Source organism: Anolis carolinensis, chromosome 3 (assembly GCF_035594765.1).
Source record: "Anolis carolinensis isolate JA03-04 chromosome 3, rAnoCar3.1.pri, whole genome shotgun sequence".
NCBI classification, from domain to species: domain Eukaryota; kingdom Metazoa; phylum Chordata; class Lepidosauria; order Squamata; family Dactyloidae; genus Anolis; species Anolis carolinensis.
Window position 1 is genome coordinate 220,743,071 of NC_085843.1, and position 25,535 is coordinate 220,768,605.

At 37.0% G+C, this 25,535-nt stretch overlaps 1 protein-coding gene across 1 annotated transcript in view; it reads right to left on the reverse strand.

Annotated features, from left to right (window-relative positions):
* Window positions 1–257: 257 nt before the first annotated feature.
* slc25a16 (solute carrier family 25 member 16) overlaps window positions 258–25,535 on the reverse strand; it is a 32,743-nt gene continuing 7,465 nt past the window's right edge. Inside the window, exons 3-9 of the mRNA XM_008115189.3 lie at window positions 18,377–18,510; window positions 13,771–13,834; window positions 10,620–10,741; window positions 9,863–9,929; window positions 7,168–7,330; window positions 4,433–4,501; window positions 258–3,263 (exon numbers count right to left, since the gene is read on the reverse strand). Of these exons, the coding sequence (XP_008113396.1) occupies window positions 3,107–3,263; window positions 4,433–4,501; window positions 7,168–7,330; window positions 9,863–9,929; window positions 10,620–10,741; window positions 13,771–13,834; window positions 18,377–18,510 (776 nt within the window). The 3' untranslated portion in view covers window positions 258–3,106. The remainder of the gene's footprint in view (window positions 3,264–4,432; window positions 4,502–7,167; window positions 7,331–9,862; window positions 9,930–10,619; window positions 10,742–13,770; window positions 13,835–18,376; window positions 18,511–25,535) is intronic.

Sequence of the window (25,535 nt, forward strand, 5' to 3'; positions counted from 1 at the left end):
TTCTTAGGAAATTGCCTAGTTAACCTAATGACAGTACCCATCCTCTTATGCATACAGGTATTCCAAAATCCCCAAAAAGAGAAAACCGGAAATCCAATACATTTCCCATCCCAAGCGTTTTAGATGAGAGCTACTCAACCTGTACAGTCGTGAGTGTCTTTTACACACTACTATTTCTTCAAGTTTCAGTCATAGTTTTTGCACCTACTCAGGTTTTTTAAAAAACCACAGTAATTGAAAAAGTCTATAAAGCGAAGTAAAATTGCAATAATTTTATTTCAATTTAATCAATAAGCGTAAATCCAATTATGAAAGAAAACTATTTCCATACATGCATTTCTTCATGGTATTCAACACATTTAAAAACTAAATATGTACATCCTTCTGCCAATAATTATATCAAATTCTGAAGACATTGTAACAGAATAAAAATAAAAGTCAAACCACAGGGTTGAGATTCAATGTCCCAATTGTGGGTCATAAACAAAGCTACAGCTACTAATTTGGGTAGCATCACTGTTGCCCGTTTCATAGTTATATACAGTATTTACAATAAATAAATAAATTACATTGCTTTACCGGAAGATTATGAGAAGTGTTTTCATAATTCAAGTTTGGTAAAATCAGAAATTTACCAGTGTAGACTCTGTGAATGAAATAAACCTTTAAAACACCAAACACCACTTCCTACATGCCACAGGATGGTGCATTGGAGGGATGGCGGTAGTCTTGTTCTAGGAAAGAATAATAGAATGCTAGAGTTGAAAGAGACCCCAAAGGCCATACAGTCCAACCCTATTCTGACATGCAGGAATACAGAATCAAAGCCTTCCCAACAGATGACCATCCAGCCTCTGCTGAAAAAGCTCCAGAGAAGGAGACTCCACCATGCTCCAAGGAGGCAGCACATTTCATTGGGACAGCTCTTACCATTAGGAAGCCTTTCCTAATGTTTGGGTGGAATCTCTTTTACTGTACAGTAATTTGAATCAATTGCTCTTTGTCCTGGTCTCTAGAGCAGCAGAAAGCAAACCTGCCCCTTCTTCAATGTGACTTTCTTTCAAATATTTCAAATACAGAAATATACTTAATCTGCCAGTTCTAGGCCATCTGTCACTAGCCAAGGGTATAATTCCAAGCAACGTGGGGAATATATGTTGCCGAAAGGACAGGTCAATTTGAGGGCAGCAGAGCAACACTCATGTTGTCATAAACACCGTAGTGGAGTATAATAATCTAATACAGACATAACTTGACTGAAGCACTGAAGCTCACAGAACTGGGAGAGATTTTTGGTTTTTTTAAGGGTGAAAGGTCATACAGTGATGGCACTGGAAGGGGACCTATGGGCCATCATGCCCAACCTCCTGCTCAGTGTAGGATCTCCAGCTAGAGCAACCCCTGCACTTATTTTTTAAGACATCCAGGGAAGTAAACTCCACTGCCTCCTTCAGCAATTGGTTTTATTGCTGAACCATTCACACTGACAAGAAGTTCCTTCTAATATTCAACTGAAATAGGCCTGCCCAGTGTCCACCTCTTCTCTGTGGAAGCCCTTGAGGTATTTAAAGAGTTTGATCATGTAACTACTGTACTAGGAAAGTTGCAACAGAAGTCATATACAAATAGTGAAGCAGTATACTGTATGGGCTGCATGGGAAAACACAGCTACTGAAAACAGTTAAGGCTGCAAATATGCAGTTAAGAGCGATCCCTGCATAAAAACTGCTTTGAGATATGGGTCTTTTGGCATGATTTCTTTCTTTAAAAAGAAAAAAAGGTTCCTTTCCCCTCAGCTTTCAGTAGTATGATGCAGGCACACAGTAAAAGAAGATACAAGATCTTCTGAGTTTGGACCCATAATAATTATTAGTTTGTTCGTTTTTTTATCACTTTAGAAATCAACTGACCTTTACAAGCAAATCCAAATCACAACAGCCTAAGTTAAGCTTAATTGTTTGACAAAGTAATTTCCATAATACATTAACCACACAACCGTTTTAGCATATGCTAAAATTAATAAAAAATACAGTGGATATGTTAGGTTGAAATCTATACTCAATGCAACTTACTTCTGAATAGACATATATAGGATTGCACTGTTAGTAATATAGAATCACAGTGTCCAGTAGCCAAGGATTATGTGATTACTGAGCTCAAGGGGTCTTTTAACTTAACCTGAAAAGCAGTTCATGCTTCACTGCAGCATTTTTAAAATTTAAGGACAAACAGGAAATGAACTGGAAGATCCATGATGTGCGTTTTTATTAACACAATTTGGCTGTTTTGACCCCATAGCTAATTTTTCCCCTCCATCCTATAGAGGAGCAGCTGAAAGAGGTTGATATTGAGAGAAAGACCAAACACCTCCCCTCAATATCAAAAAGCTTATCATAGTATCTCCTGTATCACACCAATCCAAGACATATGGGAATTTCAAAAGCAATTTTGTAGGAAGAAAATTATTCAACTAAAATAAAGTCAAGTATTCAACTGAGCTTGCACCATTTTGTATCCCAGCCAAGGAAGTTTGTATCAAAAACAAAGCATTATGTTGTCTACATTATACCTATTAGAAAATGATAATAAAAATTAAATGTTAACCTATAAATGGTATTTTAAAAAAGAGACTCTGAAATAAGTAACTTGTGCAGTAAGAATTATACCTCAGCCCTAAACTTGTTTCGTGTAAATACAGTGCCAAATGCAGTGGTAGAACATGACATATGCATCTCCAAGTGAACACTATTACATTTTAGTTATAGTATGTAAGCCAAGTTTTTAGAAAAGTAGATACATAAATCCTTTAAAAAATACACAAGCAAAATGGGATAAAAATGCAATGCACTGCAATCACTATAAAACATTTTCCTTCTTATAACAAGTTTACTGCATTTATATTTCCACCAAAAGATCTTTATATATTATTTGCATTACAACTACTTAATCCAACATTACTGAGCAGCATCCAATTTACACTTCATATTTTAACTAAAGAAAGTACTATAAATACCAGTGATTTCTCAATAATAATTTGAAATGGGAAATTATCATTAAATGCAGTATGAAAACAGGTGAAATATTTTTCAGTTACATTTTAGAGTCTTTAATTGAGGTGCAAAAACTGCTTCATAAATTCGTAAGTGGTGAAAGCAACAGCCTGTGAAGGGACACATCGAATGTAATTCAGAGATAATCCTCTATATAATCCTCTTCGTATTCCATGGTTTCCATAAACATATTTCAGTGTCTGTATCATTGTACTAGAAAGAGAACAAAGTCTTAATGTGTTTATAATGCATTTTTTCTAAACATTTGCTTTTTAATAAATTTATAAAAAGAGGAAAGCTATACAGAAGAATATTTTAGTTTCTTATAAATCCTTTTCCACAAAAGGAAACAATTAGTTCTTCATGTCACTAAAGGCATGGAGCTAATTCATTTTTATTCCTTACTGGATTTTTGGAACAAAGAAAAAAAGAAATGCAATAATGGGCAATACCTAGGATATTACAAGTAGAAAATACCTTTCTCTTCTCATAATGTTTCCATGAATGAGGTAAAGGATTTACGATAACAACCTCATCAGGAAAAACTTCCATATAACAAGTTTTATCTATGTACATTTAGTAATCTAGACACAGGAGATGCTAGAGAGAGCTGTTCATGAGTTCCCAAAACTTTGTCCATGTGTGTGTTCTATTACCTGAATCCAATTATTAGGATATTTGATACTTTGTGCTGAAACATTTCCCTTTATAGAGCACAATCCACCAGAGAATCCTCTATGTAACGCCCACTGAAGTGAATATTATTCACTTGTGACCTGTTCATATCAGCTGTGTAGTCATTACGTATATACTAAAGTTAGTCTTTGAGATGGCCCCCATCTCTTTAATTCATGATAGACGTCTTCTTACATTCACAATATGATCAACTGTTAAAAAACTGCAGAAAGGGGCTTATGCCCTTGACTCAGTTTTCAGGTGTTAAGGATTTGCTGGACTGAATCACATTTTTATGGACCCTCAGTACGGTACTTCTGATTCTAGTCCACTGTATTATCCTCTACCTCCACCACCTGCCAATGTGTTTATCTAGTGGGTCACAGGCAGTATCAGATGGGAAAGAGGGAGCCATGTTGCCATTCTGCTATATTTTACATTTTGGCTCCAACCCATCTGAAAGATCTCCTGCCTGAGGGTAAACACAGTGAGGGCAGGGAAGACTGGCAATGTGAGCAAGCAGTTCTACCCAGGAAGTCCAGTGTCACTGGCAAAATTAAACCAGTGCCACTGGAGAGTACTGGCAGGATCATCAGGATCCTATCATGCTGATCTCTATTACAACCCCCAGTTGCATGGAAACCCAACCACAAGTGCCATCCAGCTCAACCTAGAACGAGTGATTTAATATGAGAAATTAAACTTACAGGCACTTCTCAGAATCTGGAAGAATTGCTCCTAGCTGCATTCGCCTTCGTGTTACATCAAGAGGATATCTAAGGAGAGGGAGGAAAGTGAGTTGTTTAGCTGTAAATACAGCATTGGAAGCATTCATATCATGAATTAGATATCAGCTAACAAATTCATGTTGCATATGAAACTGCCCTACACTGGCTGGCAAAACTACTCCAAGAAATTTGGTCTTTCCCTGTTCAGCTAGCCAATGTTTTGATTTCCAAAACAGGGGATTCTGGCCTCAGGTCCACACCTTTTGCCATGTAGAATACAGTTTACTACTATAGGGTTATTTTACATGGAAAGGAGGAACAGCCACAAGTATAGGTAAAGTAAAGGTAAAGGTTTCCCCTGACGTTAAGTCCAGTCATGTCTGACTCTGGCGGTTGGTGCTCATCTCCATTTCTAAGACGAAGAGCCGGTGTTGTCTGTAGACACCTCCAAGGTCATGTGGCCGGCATGACTGCATGGAGCACCGTTACCTTCCCGCCGGAGCGGTACCTATTGATCTACTCACAATTGCATGTTTTCGAACTGCTAGGTTGGCAGGAGCTGGAGCTAACAGCAGGCGCTCAAGCCGCTCCCGGGATTTGAACCTGGGACCTTTCGGTCTGCAAGTTCAGCAGCTGAGTGCTTTAACACACTTCGCCACCAGGGCTCCACAAGTATACTTAATTTTCTTTTTTCAGAAAAATGTGTCTTCTCCAATATAGAGATTAACCAGAAATTGCACACAGTAAAACTTAGTGGCTTGAACCCCAGTTTTGATTTCCAAATACAGTAGATCAATTTAAACTTAAATGGACTAAAACATGAACCAATGGATGGAAATTACAAGAAAGCATATCCCATCTAAACATTAGTATTTTTTTTACCTTGGGAGTTATCTGGCAGTGAATTAAATTGCATTGAAGGATGGTAAATGTCTCATCTTCAAAAGTTTTTAAACAGAAGTTGAATGAGCATCTTGTAGGTGTGCTTTAGTTGTGAATTCTTGCAAGACAATACTCTTCCCAAGGCCACACTTAGAAATGTATTAATCGAGTTAGTATAAACTACAGTAGGCCCACTGAATCAACTATTGAGTGGTAAGTCAATAATATATTTACTCAAGTTACACAAACAATAAAATCTTGTACATTGGGTTTTGTATATTGCAAAAATCTGTAGTTGAAAAGTGGAAGAAAAAAAGCAAAGGATACAAGACTCAATACCTGAGTTGTATTAGCTAAAGTAAAGGACAAAATCAAGTCAGTCAACATTTAAATGCTTTGAACTCACTGACTGTTAAAAAAAATAACTTCTCAGTAGAAACTAGATCTTTAAAGTCTCAACACTGTTTTTACAACACAAATGTTTAAAAACAGGGCTGAAAAGCCTATGTCCCTTCAAATGTATATTTTGTGTGTGTGTGTGTGTGTGTATATATATATATATATATAATATTATTATGTAGTACAATATTATAATAATACACTATTATAATTGTATATTTATATTACATGTAATATTACTAATAATATTGCAATATAGTGGTATAGTACAATATAGTAATATATAATACTTATATTGTGCTATGCTAATAATATACTGTATGGACATATAACTTGTAAACCGCCCAGAGTCCCCTTCGGGGTGAGAAGGGCAGGATATAAATGTTGCTGATAAATACATAAATAAGTTCCAGTAAGCTCAGTCAGCAGGGGCAATGATGAAGGATGATGGGTGTACTAGTTATCAACATTTAGAAAGCTACAGGTTCCCTGTCCCTATTTTAAAGAATTCAAAAACAAACAGTAAAAATCTCCTATTCACAAAATTAAATAATTTACATATGAAAATCAAGCAACGGCAAAAAAAAAAAAAAACCCTGGAATGTGGGGCAGCGAGTTATATGAGATAGAAATACCTATCTTCCCTTGTAGCTATCTGAAATCTCATTAGATTTTTTTAAAAATCTAGTAATATTTCAAATTTAACATGTAGACCTGTAAAGGCAGTATGTGTGTGATGGTTATCTATGCAATTAGATCTGAACTGGAAAATCCAAGCTCAAATTTCCATTTGGCAATGAAGTTGACTTGGTGTCCTCAAACCAACTACCTTGAGGCTCACTGGAAGAAAGGCAAGATGTACTTACTAAAGCTCACATGAGCTAGAATATCACACTACTATAGTCACAGAGGGGGAAAATCAAATACTTAATTATAATGTATTCAATCTGTACTAATGAATGCAAATTACAATGAAAACAATTATTGTATGTCATAAAATGATAATGCATAAAACAATCCTATCACTGATTTCTTAAGCATGAGGCTATATGAATGCAACCTCAATATCTAATTTTGTTTCGTCATGGTTAAAGTAAGATATATCTCTTTTAAAGAAATAACATAATGTCTAACTTTACAATGTTTTAATTACTAGTATATTTTTTATTCTTTGACTTTGATATAGGATTATCAGTGGGAGTCTTTTGAATACAGATACTAAATTATTTTAATATAGATATTAAATGATCTTCTCCTCTGCATCTTGGGCATATACACTTAGTTCTCACAGTCTTCCTTTACAACTCACAAGGATGTGACTCAAGTCTAAGATTTAGACCAAGTTCGATTTCATGTTTTGAAGATTAAGTTCCTGGTACAAACTATCCTAACAATGCTTTAATTTATTGCAGTAAAATACTAGAATAACTTACGATATTGTCTGTGCTATTGCTCCAGCTATGCCACCACACAGCAAATTTACATGAGTTTTCAAAACTAAGACATCAGGATTATCTAAGCAAGGCCTCCCGAGGAGGGCAGGCGCTTGGGCAAGTCCCACACTCTTTAAGGTACCAAAGGTAAAAAATGAGAAACCTGAAAGGAAAAGATTTAACTTTAACAGAAACATTACCTCAGCCTGCTGCATAAACACTATAGCTATACAGATGTTATAGTCTCAATCCAATTAAAAGATAAGCATGTCTTTACATATATTCATAACAGAGAGCTGATACCTTGTCTCATACTGAGGAGGAAAAACAATGAGACTGAAGAGCTAAATCCACAATTAGTTCTGTATCAAGTAAGTCCAATAAAACTAGTAGGTTCTCAATTTTTTGTGTGTCAGGAGCAACTTGAGAAACTACAAGTAGCTTCTGGTGTGAGAGAATTGGCCGTCTGCAAAAACATTGCCCAGGGGACGCCCGGATGTTTTTTTGATGTTTATACCATCCTTGTGGGAGACTTCTCTCATGGAGCTGATAGAGGGAGCTCATCCGTGCTTTCCACAGGTTGGATTCATACCGGCAACCTTCAGGTTAGCAACCCAACCTTCAAGTCATCAGTCCTGCCAGCACAAGGGTTTAACCCACTGTGCCACCAGAGGCTCCAGGTTCTCAATTGGTTACGACTAATGATTCCCTTTGCCTTCAATGTGTTTAACATAGGATTGGGCAAATGTGGAATGCCTGTGGGGCTGGGCACTGGTCCACCAGTAAGACTCGGTGGTCTGCATGCCTCCACTGCACTGAACCTCACCAAAAAAATAATAATCATTATTTTTTCACTCCCATGTTCCCTCTAATAGGAGAAGCATTTCCACCATGTTTTGGGGCCCTTATGAGACATTTTGGCCTCAAAAGAGGCATTAAAAAGGATGTGAGTGAAAGTAACTTCTCATTCATTTCTTGTTCCAAATACGCATTTCTGGGATGTAAACTGGACCTCCAAAATGTAGTGGAAATGGCCCCCTACCCCCTAGAAGATATTTTGGGGTAAGAAAATATTTTTGACCTCTGGAGGATCCCAAACATGTAGAAAATGTTCCCAACAATCTTCAGAGGTCCTATTATAGCAAAAAAAAAAAAAAAGGGGGGGGGGAGATTGAGGACCCTGTTACCTGCAATCACCCCACTAGTTGTATCTTAACCGCTCATGTTCAAAAAGCTCAGGTTAGCTAAATCAAGCTTACTATAAATCAAGCTCTCTCTCATATCCTGACTAAGGAAGCCTATGATGATGGAGGCCAAAGAGAAATTCTTCCCTTGGAGGTCTTAGCACCCTAACAGGACATATGGGGTAATAATTTAGATTCATCAGTCCTCTGTCCTTTTAAAATGTCATTGTATTATCATTGTCTGGGTCACATGGATGTTAAGCTCTCAAAGCACAGTAGCCTTTATGGCCTGTGTTGCACTCAAATGAAGTAAAAATCAGGAACCTGACAAACAATTCTAGAATTTATTCTTATCCTTAGTATGATTCAAGGTGACTTACATTTTTTTTAAAAAAAAATGCAGCTAAAAACATACAAACAGTGAATACTGAAAGGGATTAAATTCATTACAGTATTAAAATGATTTAAAACTAAACTTAAGAAGGCAAAAGACAGTTAAAAGACAAAAAGCAAATAAACAGTTCAGTCTAAAAACACAGCACCTCGGTCCATTTGTTAAAACCTTTTTGTTTTAAAAGCCTGCCAGAATTTTTTTTAAAAAGTATTTTCCTAGTGGCTGGACTACAGTACTCAGGAAGAGAGCTCTAAAGATTAAGTCAGCCACCAAAAAGGCCCTTTCTTGAATTCCCACCAACCATGCTTTTTATTGTGGTTTTATGAGACAAGAAGGGCACAGGTCTAGTATACATGTGGTGGCTCTCACCTCGCCTAGGACCTTGTCCACATCCTCAAGCTGGACAAATTAACACGCATCCAGTAACAATGGACAAACTGGAGCAAGGTAACATCCACTGGAATTGTGTCAACCACACACAGGACACAAGAAGGAGCAGGTCTGAGCCATTTTATCTGTAAAGTGCTGTGCAAATTCTTCAGTGAGCTGTTGAGTGTTCTCCATTGTTACTTGAGTAACACAGCCCCACTGGAAGGCCTCATGTAGACGCAAAAGAGGCAGCAAATAGCATTTTATTTATTGTTCCCACTCTTGTGGAGCAGTTTTCAAACCCATGTTTGGTCAGACCTGCTTCAAATCCTGAGCTTCTGCAGAATAATCTGCTGAGGTTACAGAAACTTCACAAGAACCATCAGGAATCCATCCAGATCAACCAGCCCCCTGGAGCAGACAATCCTAATTGGTTTCCCACTCCTGCATAGGTTCTAAACCTGATCAGGTAATGACCAGTCCATGACAATACGACTGCAGAGAGTTACTCTGCATTAATAGGGCCAGACATGATTTTGTTGCCCTGGAAGCCGTGAAGTTGCGGGCCACTTCCAACAGGATGGTTTCAGTATGCATGTTGAAGTCCCTCAGCACTGCAAGCTGTTATCTGTGCAACCCCCAAATTCAATGAAGTATATTTTTTTTTGCATAAGAGGAAGCAAATTGAAGAGTTCTACAAATAATATTAAACAAAATTGTGACTGTGAAAAAATCAAATTCAACTCACCTGCATACGGAGCCATTCCTACTATTGTTGGCGTAAGTCCTCGATAAAATCCTTGCATACCACCTTCCTTTTCAAGTAAGCCGATGATGACAAGAATAAATAAATATATATTTAATGACTTTTGAGTACAACATGTTACAGTGATGTTTGGAATGAATAAACATTCTATATGCCACATCTTGTTAGAGCCAATTCTAAATCTGATCCATAATTTCAGAGGGAAAATGAACTTTATTTAATCTGTTTATGATTACAAATCTGGACAGCATCCAGTATTTGAATCAAATATCTCACAACAATATCAGCACTAACAGACAGTATATTTTCACATTCTAATTGCGATAACTATTTTTGCAAAACATTGCCACCATAGGAAACTATCTCAGAAACAAAAGAAAATGATATCTGAACTCATGTTTAGAGGATAACTTGAGCAAAGAAAGAGATAAGCTTCCTCTGTTTAAATTTATTTGAATTATTTAATTTTATCCTGACTGTATTAGCCTTATAAGGGCCATACAGTCCAACTCCCTGCCATTATAGCTCTTCCAGTTCCTTGACATTATAGATGGAAAACCAGAATGGAAGAATCTTACAGAAAATAAGAGATGTTTAAGATCTTTTAAAATTTCTTGATCTCCTTGACTTCACAAACTAGACTAGCTTCTCCTGCCATAACATTTAAACAACCTTTCACCAATACATATTAAATATAATCTCAAAATACAACACAAAGTACTAAAAAGAAAACAATTACCTTTGTGTAAATGGTCTTGAATGCATGAATAATTCCAGTGTACTTGTCATCCCCTTTTACTTGGAATGCCAAACGTGCTCTCACCATGTCCAGAGGGTATGTACAAATTACTGCAGTTATACCTTCCACAATAAATTTTTAAAAGTCAGTTTTGTACAATCAGTCTGGTATTACATTCAAACGATTTGTATTTTCATGCTTGCAAATCTATTGTGTAAAGATCTGTTATGGAAGTGATATACTGAATTCAGGGGGACTACTGACATAGCTATTCTTATACAGAACATTACATTAGTTGATTCATTGATAGATATGCCAATGGCAAAATGAAATTTGCTTTCTTGAAATCAAAGATATAACCTTTTTTTAAGAATATGGCTCTCATATTTTCTTTATCATCTTTTTCCAAGAAGAAAACTAGCACAAAGAGGTATGACGCTCCTACCTTTGTGATCGCCTCTCCCTCATGAACCTGCACAATCTCTTCGTTCATCTGGGGAGGCCCTCCCCTTGCTTCCGCCACCATCACAAGTGCGGTTGGTGGGGACAAGAGAGAGGGCCTTCTCCGTAGTGGCCCCCCGGCTCTGAAACCCGCTCCCCAGGGAAATAAGGCAAGCCTCCACCCTGGCAGCATTCAGGAAGAGCCTGAAAACCTGGCTCTTCTCACAGGCCTTTGGTTAAAGGCTGCCCAACCCCCATAACAATTATGTTCCTTGACCATTTCTGCATCGGTTGAACTTTTCCTGGTTAATTTGATGTGAACTCAGGGCCTCTCCCATCCCAAACTGATCTCCAACGAATTTGCAGCCCTTTATTCTGTTATCTTGAATTTACAACTTTTATAATGTGCACTTTACTTATTCTATTATCATAACCTCTCTGTTTTTAATTCCATGTTTTATTAAATGTGTTTTTTATTTCTATAGGTTAATGTTTAAAATGTTATAATTTATGTATGTTTTTTGTTTATTGATGTATTGTACATTGTATATTGTTATTGTTTTTATCTGGTATTATCTGCAAGCCGTCCCGAGTCCCCTTTGGGGGAGATGGAGGCGGGGTATAAATAAACTTATAATAATAATAATAATAATAATAATAATAATAATAATAATAATAATAATAATGTTTGTTTCTTTTTCTAATTTTATATTTGACAAGCTTCAATCTCTTTGTTCTTAAAATACCTTCATGTGGGAATGGGTGAGGAAGAGCACTTGTTTAAAATCATGTTAAAATCATGTTTTTTCTCCTCTGCTTCAGACTATTTGTTTTTTCCTTAGAGGAAGCTGTCAGACAATTACTCACCAATGAAGTGCTTACCACAGAGATTTGAATTACACAAGACTCAGGAAATCCAAAGTTGAGCGTCTCCACCATAGCATTTAGCATTTAGCACTGCTGTCTCGGAAAGACGCATCACAATAGATTTTTCAGCATTTCCTTATACTCCCCCTCAAGCCCAGTAATGTGTGTGTGCACTAGGCGGATCTTACAAGTAGAAGGGAAGCTTTCCCCAACATCTGTCAATGCTTTCAATACTCAAATTACATTGACACATAAGGCTTCCTAAAAAAAATAACTCCAGATCATACTCAGAATGTTGCTTGCAAATTTCAGTCTGCTTTTTCCTTTCATATTACATACTGTGCCCCATACACTCTAATGCTGCACGTAGAGATATGAAGGCTGTTCTCTAAAATATCAGGTCTCCATTTGTATAATAGATTCCTACCACTGCTTTCAGGAAAGGCATTATTATTATTCAGGTTGGTTTGTTTTTATTATGTTTTTTCAGTGAACTCTACTTCCATTTCTCTTTGATTTGATCTTCTTGTGTATTTTTGTCCTCTTGTTTGTCTCTTTTCCTCTGTTTACACATAAAGGCTGTAAATCTGTAGTTCCTCGTGAAATGTTGTGTATTGGCCTTTATGTAATGTATAGAAAAGAATGGGATGGTCTAACCAAAGATTTAACTGCAGAAAGATGGAAGTATTTAAAATGCACCTTAGAATCGTTCACACTCTCGTTCATGGTGTTTAACAAGTCTGGAATGGCATGGGGAGCTCATATTGCAAGGTAGCACAAATGAAACCAAATATCCTAAGTCCACTACCCAAAATGTTTTTCTTATTGCAATATGCAGCAATACCTTCCCCATATATGACAAAGGGCAGTACATCAAAAAGAGGCAGTATTGTATAGTGGTTTGAGAATTGGACTACAGACTTTGAATCTTCCCTCCGTAATTTAAACTAGGTGATCTTAGATGTCGCACTCTCAGCCTCAGAGGAAGGCAAGACAAACCCATTTTCGACAAATTTTGCCAAGAAATCCCTGTGGTAGAGTTGCCTCAGAAATGACTTTAATGTGCACAACAACAACAACAAAATTATATTAGAAGGCTTCTCAGAGACATGGTGGTGGTCACTAATAATAGGTCCCTACTTCTGATCAACTCCCCTCCTTCTTATACCCCAAGATTGCAAAGTGTGCTGCCTTGCAGATGTTATTGAACGGCAACTTCCGGCATCACTGCATACGCTGGGTAGGCTGGTGGGATTACAATCCAGCAGTACCTGGTTCTTGTTGTTGTGTGCCTTCAAGTAATTCATGGTGGAATTACAACCTATCCGTAACTGGTTCTTGTTATTGTGTGCCTTCAAGTAATTTCTGTCAGAATTGCAATCTATCAGTAACTGTTCTTGTTGTTGTGATGACCCTATCATAGGGCTTCCTTGGCAACATTTGTTCAAGGAGGGGGGAACTGCCACTGCCTTCCTCTGCGGCTGAGAGTGTGACTTGACCAAGGACACTCCATGGCTTTCCTTGGCCAAGTGGCAACTCAAACCCTGGTCTCCAGAGTCACAATCCAATTCTCAAACCACTGCTCTCCCAATATCAGGAGGAGCACACAATTCCTGCATCAGCTATAGTCAGCAATAGGACATCTCACAAGTGCCATCTTATTCAACAGCTTTCATACCAGTACATGTTTGTGCAAACATTCTGGATGGTACTAAACATCATTCATTCTATTACACTCAATTTGATTCAAAAAGATTACCAGTAGACCAGTTGTTAACGGATTGGGATGGGAATACAAATTGACTAACAAAGGATACAAAAAGTATACAGAAAAAATAAATACCTGCCATAGATCCAGCCATTAACCGGTGAATATGCCCAGATACACCCAGCTCATTTTTAATAATCTAGAAAACATAAAATTCTCGATATAAAAAGTATGCTTTGGTCTACTTAAGTGAACTTGATTCTACTGTTCAATGCAATCACAAACAACAGCATATTACTTCTGTCCACATCTTAAGAACTAACTATAGCATCTATATCTATCTATATATATAAAAGAGTGATGGCATCACGGCAATTCACAAAACAACAAAAGTACAGGCCCCCCAACCTCAAAATTTGACAACACAACCCATCATCCACGCCTCAAGGTTGATACAACAAAAAGAAAAGAAAAATAAAGTCCTAATTAGAGGGAGAGCAATATTTTTTTTATCCAATTGCTGCCAGTTTAGAGGGCTAATCTCTGCCCACTTGGTTGCCTAGCAACCAAGGGACAGCCAGGTTTCAGTTAGGGGACAGGCAGATTTAGGCCTCACTTAGACTTCTTCCACAGATTATCTAATTTGCACTGGATTATATGGCAGTGTAGACTCAACACAGCTATATAACCCATTTATAATCTTATATTATCTGCTTTGCACTGGATTATCTTGACTCCACACTGCCATATAATCCACTTCAGTGTGCATTTTATACAGCTGTGAAGAAGGGGCCTCATATAATCCAGTTCTAAGCAGATAATATAAGATTATCAATATACAGTAGAGTCTCACTTATCCAACATAAACAGGCCGGCAGGATAAGTGAATATGTTGGATAATAAGAAGGGATTCAGGAAAAGCCAATTAAACATCAAATTAGGTAATCGTTATACAAATTAAGCACCAAAACATCATATTATACAACAAATTTGACAGAAAAAGTAGTTCCATGCGCAGTAATGCTATGTAGTATTTACAGTAGAGTCTCACTTATCCAACACTCGCTTATCCAACGTTCTGGATTATCCAACGCATTTTTGTAGTCAATGCTTTCAATATATCGTGATATTTTGGTGCTAAATTCATAAATACAGTAATTACTATATAGCATTACTGTGTACTGAACTACTTTTCTGACAAATTTGTTGTCTAACATGATGTTTTGGTGCTTAATTTGTAAAATCATAACTTTATTTGATGTTTAATAGGGTTATCCTTAATTCCTCATTATCCAACATATTCGCTTATCCAACGTTCTGCCGGCCCGTTTATGTTGGATAAGTGAGACTCTACTGTACTGTATTTACAAATTTACCACTAAAATATCACAATGAATTTAAAACACTGACTACAAAAACATTGATTATGAAAAGGCAGACTGCGTTGGATAATCCAGAACATTGTATAAGCGAATGTTGGATAAGTGAGATTCTTCTTTAATATGAAATAATTACTGGGATAGAATAATGCAGAACAACATAATCTCTAAAACCAGGACAGTAAATAAACAGGGGAATTCCACACAGGAAACAATCGAGGCCAGCTAACACCTCCCAACAAAGTATTCCCATCATCAAAGTCTGGCAAATCCTGTTTTCTCAGGGCCACAGACAGTAGAAGCACATAAAATATCGCAAACAACACCACTCTGAAAACAAGGGAATTCCAGACAGGAAAGATTCAGGGCCAGCTAACACCTCCCAACAAAGTATTCCCATCATTAAAGTCTGGAAAATCCTCTGTTTTCTCAGGGCCACAGACAGTAGAAGCACATAAAATATCGCAAACAACACCACTCTGAAAACAAGGGAATTCCAGACAGGAAACAATCAGGGCCAGCTAACACCTCCCAACAAAAAATTCACTCAGGGAGGAAACAGCCAGGCTTTAAAGCTGCAAGGCCATTACATCCTAATCATTTTTCCTAATTGCAGCATTCATACTTGCCTCCAACAAACAAACAAAAAACCAATCAGAAATATTGTATATTCACAACCTTTAGGAAATAATATCCCCTGATGGCGCAGCGTGTTAAAGCGCTGAGCTGCTGAACTTCTGGACCGAAAGGCCACAGGTTTGAATTGGGGGAGCGGAGAGAGCCCCCACTGTTAGCCCCAGCTTCTGCCAACCCAGAAGTTTGAAAACATGCAAATGTGAGTGCATCAATAGGTACTGCTCCGGCGGGAAGGTAACGCCGCTCCATGTAGTCATCCCACATGACCTTGGAGGAGTCTACGGACAACGCCGGCTCTTCGGCTTAGAAATGGAGATGAGCACCAACCTCCAGAGTCAGACACGACTGGACTTAATGTCTGGGGAAAACCTTTACCCTTGACCTTAACTACCACCAATTCCTCAATACTTTATTTCCCATACCACCATACTTCGCCACAGCAACGCGTGGCCGGGCACAGTTAGTATATATATAAAAGACTAATGGTGTCGTCGTCCCCGCCACTAAACAACAAAAGTACAAGCCCCAGAACCTAGAAATTTGGCAGCACAATCCACCATCCTTGCCCCTAGGTTCCGACAACAATTGGGCTCAGAAACTCTTGGGAAGCTAGTATGAAACAGAATTATATTCTAATAGTTTAGTTTTCTCCAGATGAATTTTAAGAGCATCTATAATTAAGTTTTATTTATTACAAGAACTTGGAACAATGACAAGCTACGGGATGAAATCTAATGGGAGATATCCAGTGGCAGAGCTTCTTCCCGTTTTCTTTGAAAACATTGAAAAGTTGGATCTTGGCCAGAAACAATCAACATTAGAACTTTTGAAAATTCATTCAGTTTAATATATCAACAGGGAATATGTGTAAGGCAGAAAAGAAAGCAGGGTGTTATATAAGGTAATTAAACTATCAGAGACCATAGATGATTTGGTGACCCGTGTCACCTAAGGGCAGCAACAGTGATCATACCAGATTAAGGATATACTAACTAGATGGAAGAGTTGCAGCAATAAGTGCATACCTTTTCCCAATATTTTGCTTTTATTTTTAAAATAGAGAGGAAATATAGTGGAAAGAGATCTGTATCACCTCTAATGAATTTATTTCTAACAGTAATCAATACACAGTGCATCCCAAAAATAGATTAACAGGCAATTGATTTTCCAAAATATTTGCTTTTATCCTTACTAGGATTGTCAGCTGCAGGACAGAAACAATCATTATTTTTGTTAGGCTGCAGAATGTGTGACAATAATCTGTACAGAAATGGACACTAGAGGAAGTAAAACGAAGCTGGAATAAGAAATTGAATAAATAATTATCCTAGACCATATGGTAAGATTTCAAAATGAACACTTTAAAAAAGTTCTGGTGTTTCCGTATTAACTAAGCGACTCAAATGTGAGGAACAGCCAGCATGGTGTAGTTGTTTGAATGTTGGACTGGGAAACTGGGGCACCAGGGGTTTGAATCCCCACTTGACCATGAAAACATACTGGGAGACCTTGGGCAAGTCATATTCTCCCAGCATCAGAAGAAGAGAAGGGCAAAGCCCTTCTGAACAAATTCTGTGAAGAAAACCCTGCAATAGGTTTGCCTTAGGGTCATAATAAGTCAGAAATGTCTTGGAAGGCATGCCACAAAACAAGAACAGCTAATAAGCAGATTGTCTGATTTACATATGGAACAGATTTATGCATGTCGTGGGTTGGTGGGATAGAAGATGATGTGCAATGTCACATGCTTAAAAATTTTATTTACAAATTAAGATTTAGTGGGGATAAAACAAAAAAAATAGCAAGTATTGAGAACTTTATCACATTTTTAGAGAATAACAGATTTATGTGAGGACTAAGTGATCTCTTTCACTTTACACAATTACAGTTCTTTGATGCCATCTGAACCTCCATGGTTCCATCCTATGGGAGTTTTTAATTTCTGAAGTATTTAGGATTCTCTGCCAGAGAGCACTATTGCATCTCCAAACTACAAACCCTACAGCAGCTAAGGTGGAATCATAGTGATGAAACTGCGTGTGTGAGAGAAACTAAATCTTTGTAGTACATCCCAAGCCTCCAACTAGAGTGCTAGTGGACCTGATCAAATCGAGTAGCAGCTTTGTAGCTCTCTTCTGGGTTCTCAGAGATGGGAGGGATGTTTCATGAGCAATAAAGGGGGGGGGGAGGAAAGGGCTGTGCACCCTTGACTTCCCCTTTGAAACTTCCCATTTTATGCCAGTTATATATGTAAACTGAAACATTCATGTTCAGGAGATATGTATGGGTAAATATGTTCTCTCAAGGAGTATGTAAGCATAACATAGAGCAGATAAACTCACTGTCCATCTGTCATTCATACACTAAATATCAAATACTGTTTTCTATGCATTCATTTTATTTACCCTCCTGTAAATGTATTCACCCTCTGGCTTTCTTTTAATTGGATTTGCAAAAGATAAAATTCTTGATTTTACATTGTGGATACTGGAAAACAATAACTTAAATGCATTTAGATTAGGTGTAGAATTTTAAAAGCCTTTTTTCTTGTTGCAAAATTGATCGCATTTCCCTTTTTATTAATATATATAAAATCAGAATACAAATGCATAACTTACAGGACAATTTTGGGAAAAGGTTGAAGTAGAATGGTCTGTTAAATGTTAGTGTGTATGTTTTAAACCACCATATGAAGTATAACTAAAGAAAATATCACATGGAATTACCTTTTTATACTGGCCAAATGCTGTAAACTGAATGGCACCATATGGAAAGATTCTAATCATCATTGCTCCATTGCCTTTATATAAACCTAGGTAACCTTCTTTTTTTGGTACAGCACACAATGTAGAAATCACACCTGTCAGCAAAGAAAACACACATTTAAGCAATATTAATCTCAATATTATTGACCCAGCTACTGAGACCTGCTACATTCCACTGACTTGGTAATGCCACTAAGTTTGAAAAAACTCAAAAATAAAAAGGAGTCTGTGCTACTTAGTTACTGTAGTTTGAACTACACTAACATTCCTAGAGAACACCATAACTTTGAAAAACTCAATGAAATTGTATACCAAAATTCCAAATACTTTTAATATAACTCACAGTCCAATATTTAAACAGTTTGCACATGTAAATAAATACAGATGTGTAATTATCATAGTGGTTTGTTAATGTAATATTTATTTATTTCAGACATTTATATCCCGTCCCTCTAACTCCCGGGGGGTGGGGGGTGGGGGTGGGCGGGCACTTAGGGCAGCCTCACAATCAGCAATCATTAGATGCCATGCTGTATTACACAGCATGGGATTTTTCATTGGTTCCATTTCAAAAATATATATCATTTTTACAATAATTTATATCTCAAAGTTAGGTACAGATGAAGAAAATACTCAAGATACATATACTACTGGAGATTCACTCATAATTTATCACACAGATCAGTTCACACATCAGGATATGCTTGGGGAACCATAACTAAATAAGGCACAAGCAACATGCTCATGAATGCTGGCTGGTTGCTCACAGTGCAAGCAAGCGTGGTCTTCTATCAGTGATGGTCTACTGCAATGGATGTAAAAGCCTAGCATTCCGGCTTTTCTCTCCTGATGAACTATAGCCATAAACGAAAAACAATCCACACTTTGTAACTGAATGAATGACCTGAAGTGAACCTGCAGTCATTGTTTGTGCTAACCAGGATGCATAAAGATGTTCACAACTTCATTTTATTTGTTAAACAAAAGTATCAACAAAAATTAAATCTCTCTTGTCATAAAAATAAAAACATTACAATTACATTTCATCATAAGCATGCAAAGCCTATGTTTATACTCTTGCCGATTTAAAACAATTCACCCTAGTGCTAACTACAATTTAACATAATGCCTGGATTAAGAACCAAAAAAAAAAAACATTTTGTATGTTCTATAATCTCCAGAGCCATGTGCACCAATAAAATGGACAAATAACACAAGAAAATGGACACAAGAAAAACTACACCACAGTCTATACGTTTGAAAACTAAGGACAGTACAAACTGATAGTTTGATATATGACTCAAACTAAAGCCAAGCCTGAAGTCAGGAAAGACTTGTTTTCTGAATTCTGTTCTTTAACTACAAAGTCTATATAAATATCTACACTGTTTGGGAAAAAAAAATATGCTTACCACATTTTCAAGTATCTAACCGACAAGTTTAGGAAGAGAAAGAAAAATTAAAAAATGACTTGAAAGACGAGGGGAAGGGGAAATAAAATGACCTGAGAAAGTGAATTGAGGACTGTGAGAAGAAATGGTGAGGAAGTGAATTTTAAAACATTACTAATAGCCTCATAAAAAAGGCAAGCAAGAACAAACCAACACAGCAAGCAAAGAAGAGGTAAACACATTAAAATAAATACGATTATTGAGATACAAAACAAAGATCAAAGCTAATGAAGGACAGAGTCTGAAGGTAGAATTGGGAGAATAACAAGATGCAACAGCAGCCACAATAAACAATTTATATTAATGGAAGGTTGTCTTAACAGGAGGCTTAAGGATAATCATTTTTTTAAAAATACAGCTAAGAGATCCACTGGAAATCACAGTGTGCCTATATGCAGGAGGCATATAAACATATAATGACATCTACAGTATGTCAGACTGTTCGATAAAAAAAAGACAGACGACAATCAGGCAAGTCAAAGCCAAGATTAAAGTACCCATTAAAGATCACTCCAAATGACAACTACAGATGAAAGATAAAGGAAGAAAAGAAAAAGACAGCCCTCAGACTCAAAACATGGAGAGGGAGGAAGTGTCACTGGGTTAAAATCAGACCATTAAAGAGGAAATGAATTTACAAAACAGGGAAGGAAGACTTTGCTCAAACAGCCCATGCTGATGTTTACCCTGCCTCACCCATTTTGTATAACCTGTGTTTCATTCAGGGTCACATTTAGGTGGAATGTTTATAGGTCTGAAACAACTGTCAATTTAGTATGCTAGAATCAAATAAAAGTAAGTTTATGTTCTTTCTCTGGAAGCACAGAGGAGGGAAAGAGAAGAAGAAAGCGAGGGGAAAAGAGAGAAGCTTTTCCAGTGAATGCTACCGTCTCCTGTTGGCATACATTTTTCTCAAATCTGAACAAGCATTTCCCCAAAAAATACTCCATTTTTAACTCATGTATGCATGTGCTAAGCTGAAACATTCCTCAGCTTATTCTCTATCACTCAGGAGAAAATATTTCTAAAGATGGTGATTGCTGCATGCAGATTTTCCTTTTGTATGTTTTAAAAAGAGGGTATTTTAAAATGTACTTGCTTAGTTCATCAAATTATTATTTACCCAATCACCCGTCATACAGCAAAGCCTTCATTTTTTGCTGTACTATAAATGTCTATTGTACAACCTTTTTAGTCACAAGACCCACATATGGGATATCTTGGGGGAAGAAATGCACATTCACACATATAAAACACACATTTTATCAATTTGGCTATTTTCACCATCTAGCGTGTAAAACACTGCTTGTTATTGTGCATACCAGTGGTTCCCAACCTTTGGGCCTTCAGGTGTTTTGGATTTCAGCTCCCACAGTTCCTAACAGCTGGTAAGATGGCTGGGATTTCCGGGAGTTAAAGTCCAAAACACCTGGAGGCCCAAAGGTTGGGAACCACTGGTTTATACCTACTCAAAAGTAAGCTGTAGTGCAACTATTTTCCAGCATGGAATGTTAAGCTTAATTTTTATACATGGTTACTCAGAAAGAAACCAAGAAATATTGTAGGAAAATTGTTTTTTAAATTATGACCCTGTAATTTAAACTCCTTCCCCTTGCCCTATCACTTTGAATAATTTTTATACATGGTTACTCAGAAAGAAACCAGGAAATATTGTAGGAAAATTGATTTTTAAATTATTACCCTGTAATTTAAACACCTTCCCCTTGCCCTATCACTTTGAATAATTTTAAATGTGTTTTTTTTCTAAAACAGTATTTAAAAGTTGCATTCTTTAATTGTTCTTATCCCCAATTACAGGCTGAAGGCAAGAATTGAGTTTTTGTGTTTAGTATTGAAAAAAGCCTACTGTCCCAAGGCTACAACAGTCATTTCCTTGGAACTGGTAGGTAGGTGATGGCTGCACAACTTACAGTGAGCACCATAAATTGGTTGAATAATTACTGTTTTTGTCAGCTGGGCAAGATGAGTAAATAATGGCATTGTGAGAAAACTTCTTTCAAATGACTACACTGTGATGAAATACATCACGATAACATCACCAATGGAAGCAATAAATAGAGTATCCTCACATGCTACTGTGTTTTTTCATCGGACTGCATTAAATAAAGGGTTTCACAAATTTTGGCTGGGATGTATGATGATATTAACATTAGGAAAGCCAGCAGGACGTAGTGACTTGAGTGCTTGCCTATGGGTTCAAATCCCCACATGGCAATGAAATTCACTGGGTGACCTTGGGCATGTCACACTCTCTCAGCCTCAGAAGGCGGCTATAACAACCAGACTCTAAACAATTTATTTCACCAAAACCCTGTGACTGCTGCCCCTTAGAGTCGGCATGGGTCAGAAACTATGTAAAGGTGTAACAACAAAACATCTGTAACAGCTGGGACCCTGTTCCTCCCTCAGTGTACTCTTAGACATGTACACTAAAAAAAAAAAGGCTCATTATGTTTAATTATTCTTAAGCCGACGTAAGTATATATTAACTCTGCAGTCCAGAACACAATACTTGTTAGGTCAGTTACAATTTCCTGCTCTGTTCTCCATGATGCAACTGAGCTGGAGAAAAGGAGGAATCAGACCATTGCTCTGGCAATCAGAAAACACTTCTTCCTCAACTTATAGTGCCAAACTTCAGACCAAAAAGGCAAAGTGGGGCCTCCTTTGGCAGCAAATAATCAATGTGCACTGAGAAGCTATGCTATTCACTAACCCAAAAGATAGTTATAGTTTTACTCTCCAAAGTCAGGGGGAAAACACAGGCCTTTGTTCTGGTGGCAGAAGTTAGTAGAAATGATCAAAAGGCTTTTGTCTCCATTGTCCAAAACTTCAGTTTTACCTTTCTATTCCCCAGTTCTGGAAGTGAGCAGAAGAGAACATGGAACACTTCTGCTACCCATTAGCCAGATGCCCTGTCCTACCTCTCTTTCCAACCTGGAGCTAAAGAGGGAAACAGGCATTTAATTGGGCACTGAAAAACTCAACATATTATAGCCACTGGGGATATCTCTACCTTTTCTCAATTTCATGCCAGGTATGTGAGGATGCTGCATTTCATCATCTGTGCTATAAGGTGGTGGGTTGTTGTTGTTGTTATTATTATTATTAACTTTATTTATACCCCGCCTTTCTCCCCATGGGAACTCAAGGCAGCTAATAATCCACACCAGACAAGTTAAAAAGTGCAATACAAAAGTTAAAAAACAATTAAGTAGTAATAGTGTGGTAAAAACATAATTAAAATATAATAAATACACTAAAATGGCCTTTAAAACTCATATTCCCTTAATCCCACCCTATCTCTCCAAAGACTGCCTCTTCCCCAAATGCCTATTGGTAGAAGAAGGTTTTGACCTCCTTACAGAAGGCCAGCAGGGATGGGACCATCCTGGTCTCTCTGGGGAGGGTGTTACACAGCCTGGGAGCAGCCACCGAAAAGGCCTTCCCCCATGTTCACACCAAGTGCACTTGAGCAGGTGGTGGGACCGAGATAAGGCCTTCCCCAGTAGATCATAGATGTCTCCCAGGTTCATAGAAAGAGATACAGCCCTTCAGATAATCTGGACCAGAGCCATATAGGGCTTTGTAGGTCAAAACCAGCACTTTGAATTGTGCTTGGAAACATGATGGCAGCCAGTGGCGTTATCACAATAGTAAGGAAACTCTATCAATCCTTGAAGGCTTGGAAAAAATTATCCTAGTGATTGCTATTAGGAGCTGTATGAAATAATTGTGTATAAATATAATATTATTGATAAAGAGTTATCCTTAGTTTACAATATCAATAATATCATATATTTAAAAGATTACATAGTAAAACTGCAATTATTCTTTCTTCCACTGCACTTCCTAAATAGTCACAGCATATACTGTTTCCTTTCAAATACGAATCACAAAACGTATTACAAAATTTACTAATTCTTTCTTTGGGAATAGATTGATCTCCATTTCTCTAACTGTTGGATCTTTATCACTGATTCTCTTATTTGTTTTGGTCTTGTTTGCTTTGGCCATTCGTTTTATTTATTAATCTGAGTTTCCTAAAATAGACATGGTTACTGGAGATTTCTATCTGTATAAGCCAATGTAAATTTTGAAAGAGATGAACCAGAAAAAAGTTCTCAAAAAGATTTCGTTTTGTTAATGTTATACAGAGTAGTTGAAGACTCTGTAAACCAAATGAATGAATATCTGATGTTCTTTTATGGGATTATTCATATTGCAGTGACCATGTATTTTTAATATTTGCACAAATACAATTATATTCAATCAAACCACTTGGAAGTGAAGCATTTTGAGGCTTGTAATCCAATTTTTCAGGATGTATTCCTGTTTAAGAAATACTGAAGTACAATTATTTTACCATAAGATTTTCAGTCTTCTGTTCATTGAACCAAAATCTATATATCTACAAGTACTAAGATTGGATAGTCTACAAAAACATTTTTTTATTTTTGAGGAAGGTTCAGAAACATACTTGCATGGTTATTTTTAAGTAGGGGAGTAGAAAGGCTTGTCTGAATACAACCCTAGAGAAGTGCATGAAAACAAGAATAAACTGATATGATGAAAAATAAAGACAATAAATAAAAAATCTAGAACTAATGTGGTAAAATGAGCGCACAAAAGTGTTAGACAAAAATGCAAAGGAGCAGTACAGGGAAATACAGTAGTGAATAAAATACAAACTATGAAAGACATCTTAAATTTTATGAACTGAGAGAAGATAAAGAGTGCAAGTGACCTATGCTGTATTTCAAAGATGATGAATTATGGTTAAGAAAGGGACTTGTCCAGAGACAATTGTATTCCTAAATCAGGCTCCCAATTCATTAATTTTGGCAATGACTCTATCATATTTCTACTTCCATGTGAATAAGCCACATTCAGATCAATGGGGCTTACATATACTATAGAGTGACTGAACACTCTAGATATGGGTCAAGGCTGTACCAACACAATTACAATTACAATAATTGCAATGAAGAGACATGTAGTCTACAAACACTGATCTTCACTTGATGGATTTCAACCTGAAGGCAAGTTGCAGTACCAGCATATTATACAAATACATAATAATGATTAGAAGGCTCACTCATATTCATCTTTGAGCTCGAATATAAATCTTAGATATGAAAAGACTGACTAGCATCCAATAGTTAAAACCCAACAATTTCAATAAACTCAAACATCTGTACATATCTATGGTGCTAATACTGTACGATCATTTAAAAACATTTGGACTTCTTTTTCCACATGGATTCATTGGCAAATATGTATCCAATCATTCAAGATTAGTAAAAATCAGAGTGTTATGTGCACCCTATTGTTTAACAACGTAATTTTAGCCATGTTTTGTGCCAGTACTGTCATTCAGAATTGAGCTTTGAAGAGAACACCATACGATCTAAACTGAAGTATGTCCTGAACTGCTGCATTTGTTGAAAGGAATAGCAAAAGCAGCTTGAAATTTTCCTTCCCCTCTGTTTGTACAGTGATGAATTCTAAAGAACCCAAAAGCTTAAACCACCTTTTATGCATCCCTCTCAAAACATTTTAGTAGATATTAATAAAAGTTATTGCCATCTTTGAGTCTTCCAAACGAAGTCTACATCCGTTACAAATAATACAAATTGCATTAGGCT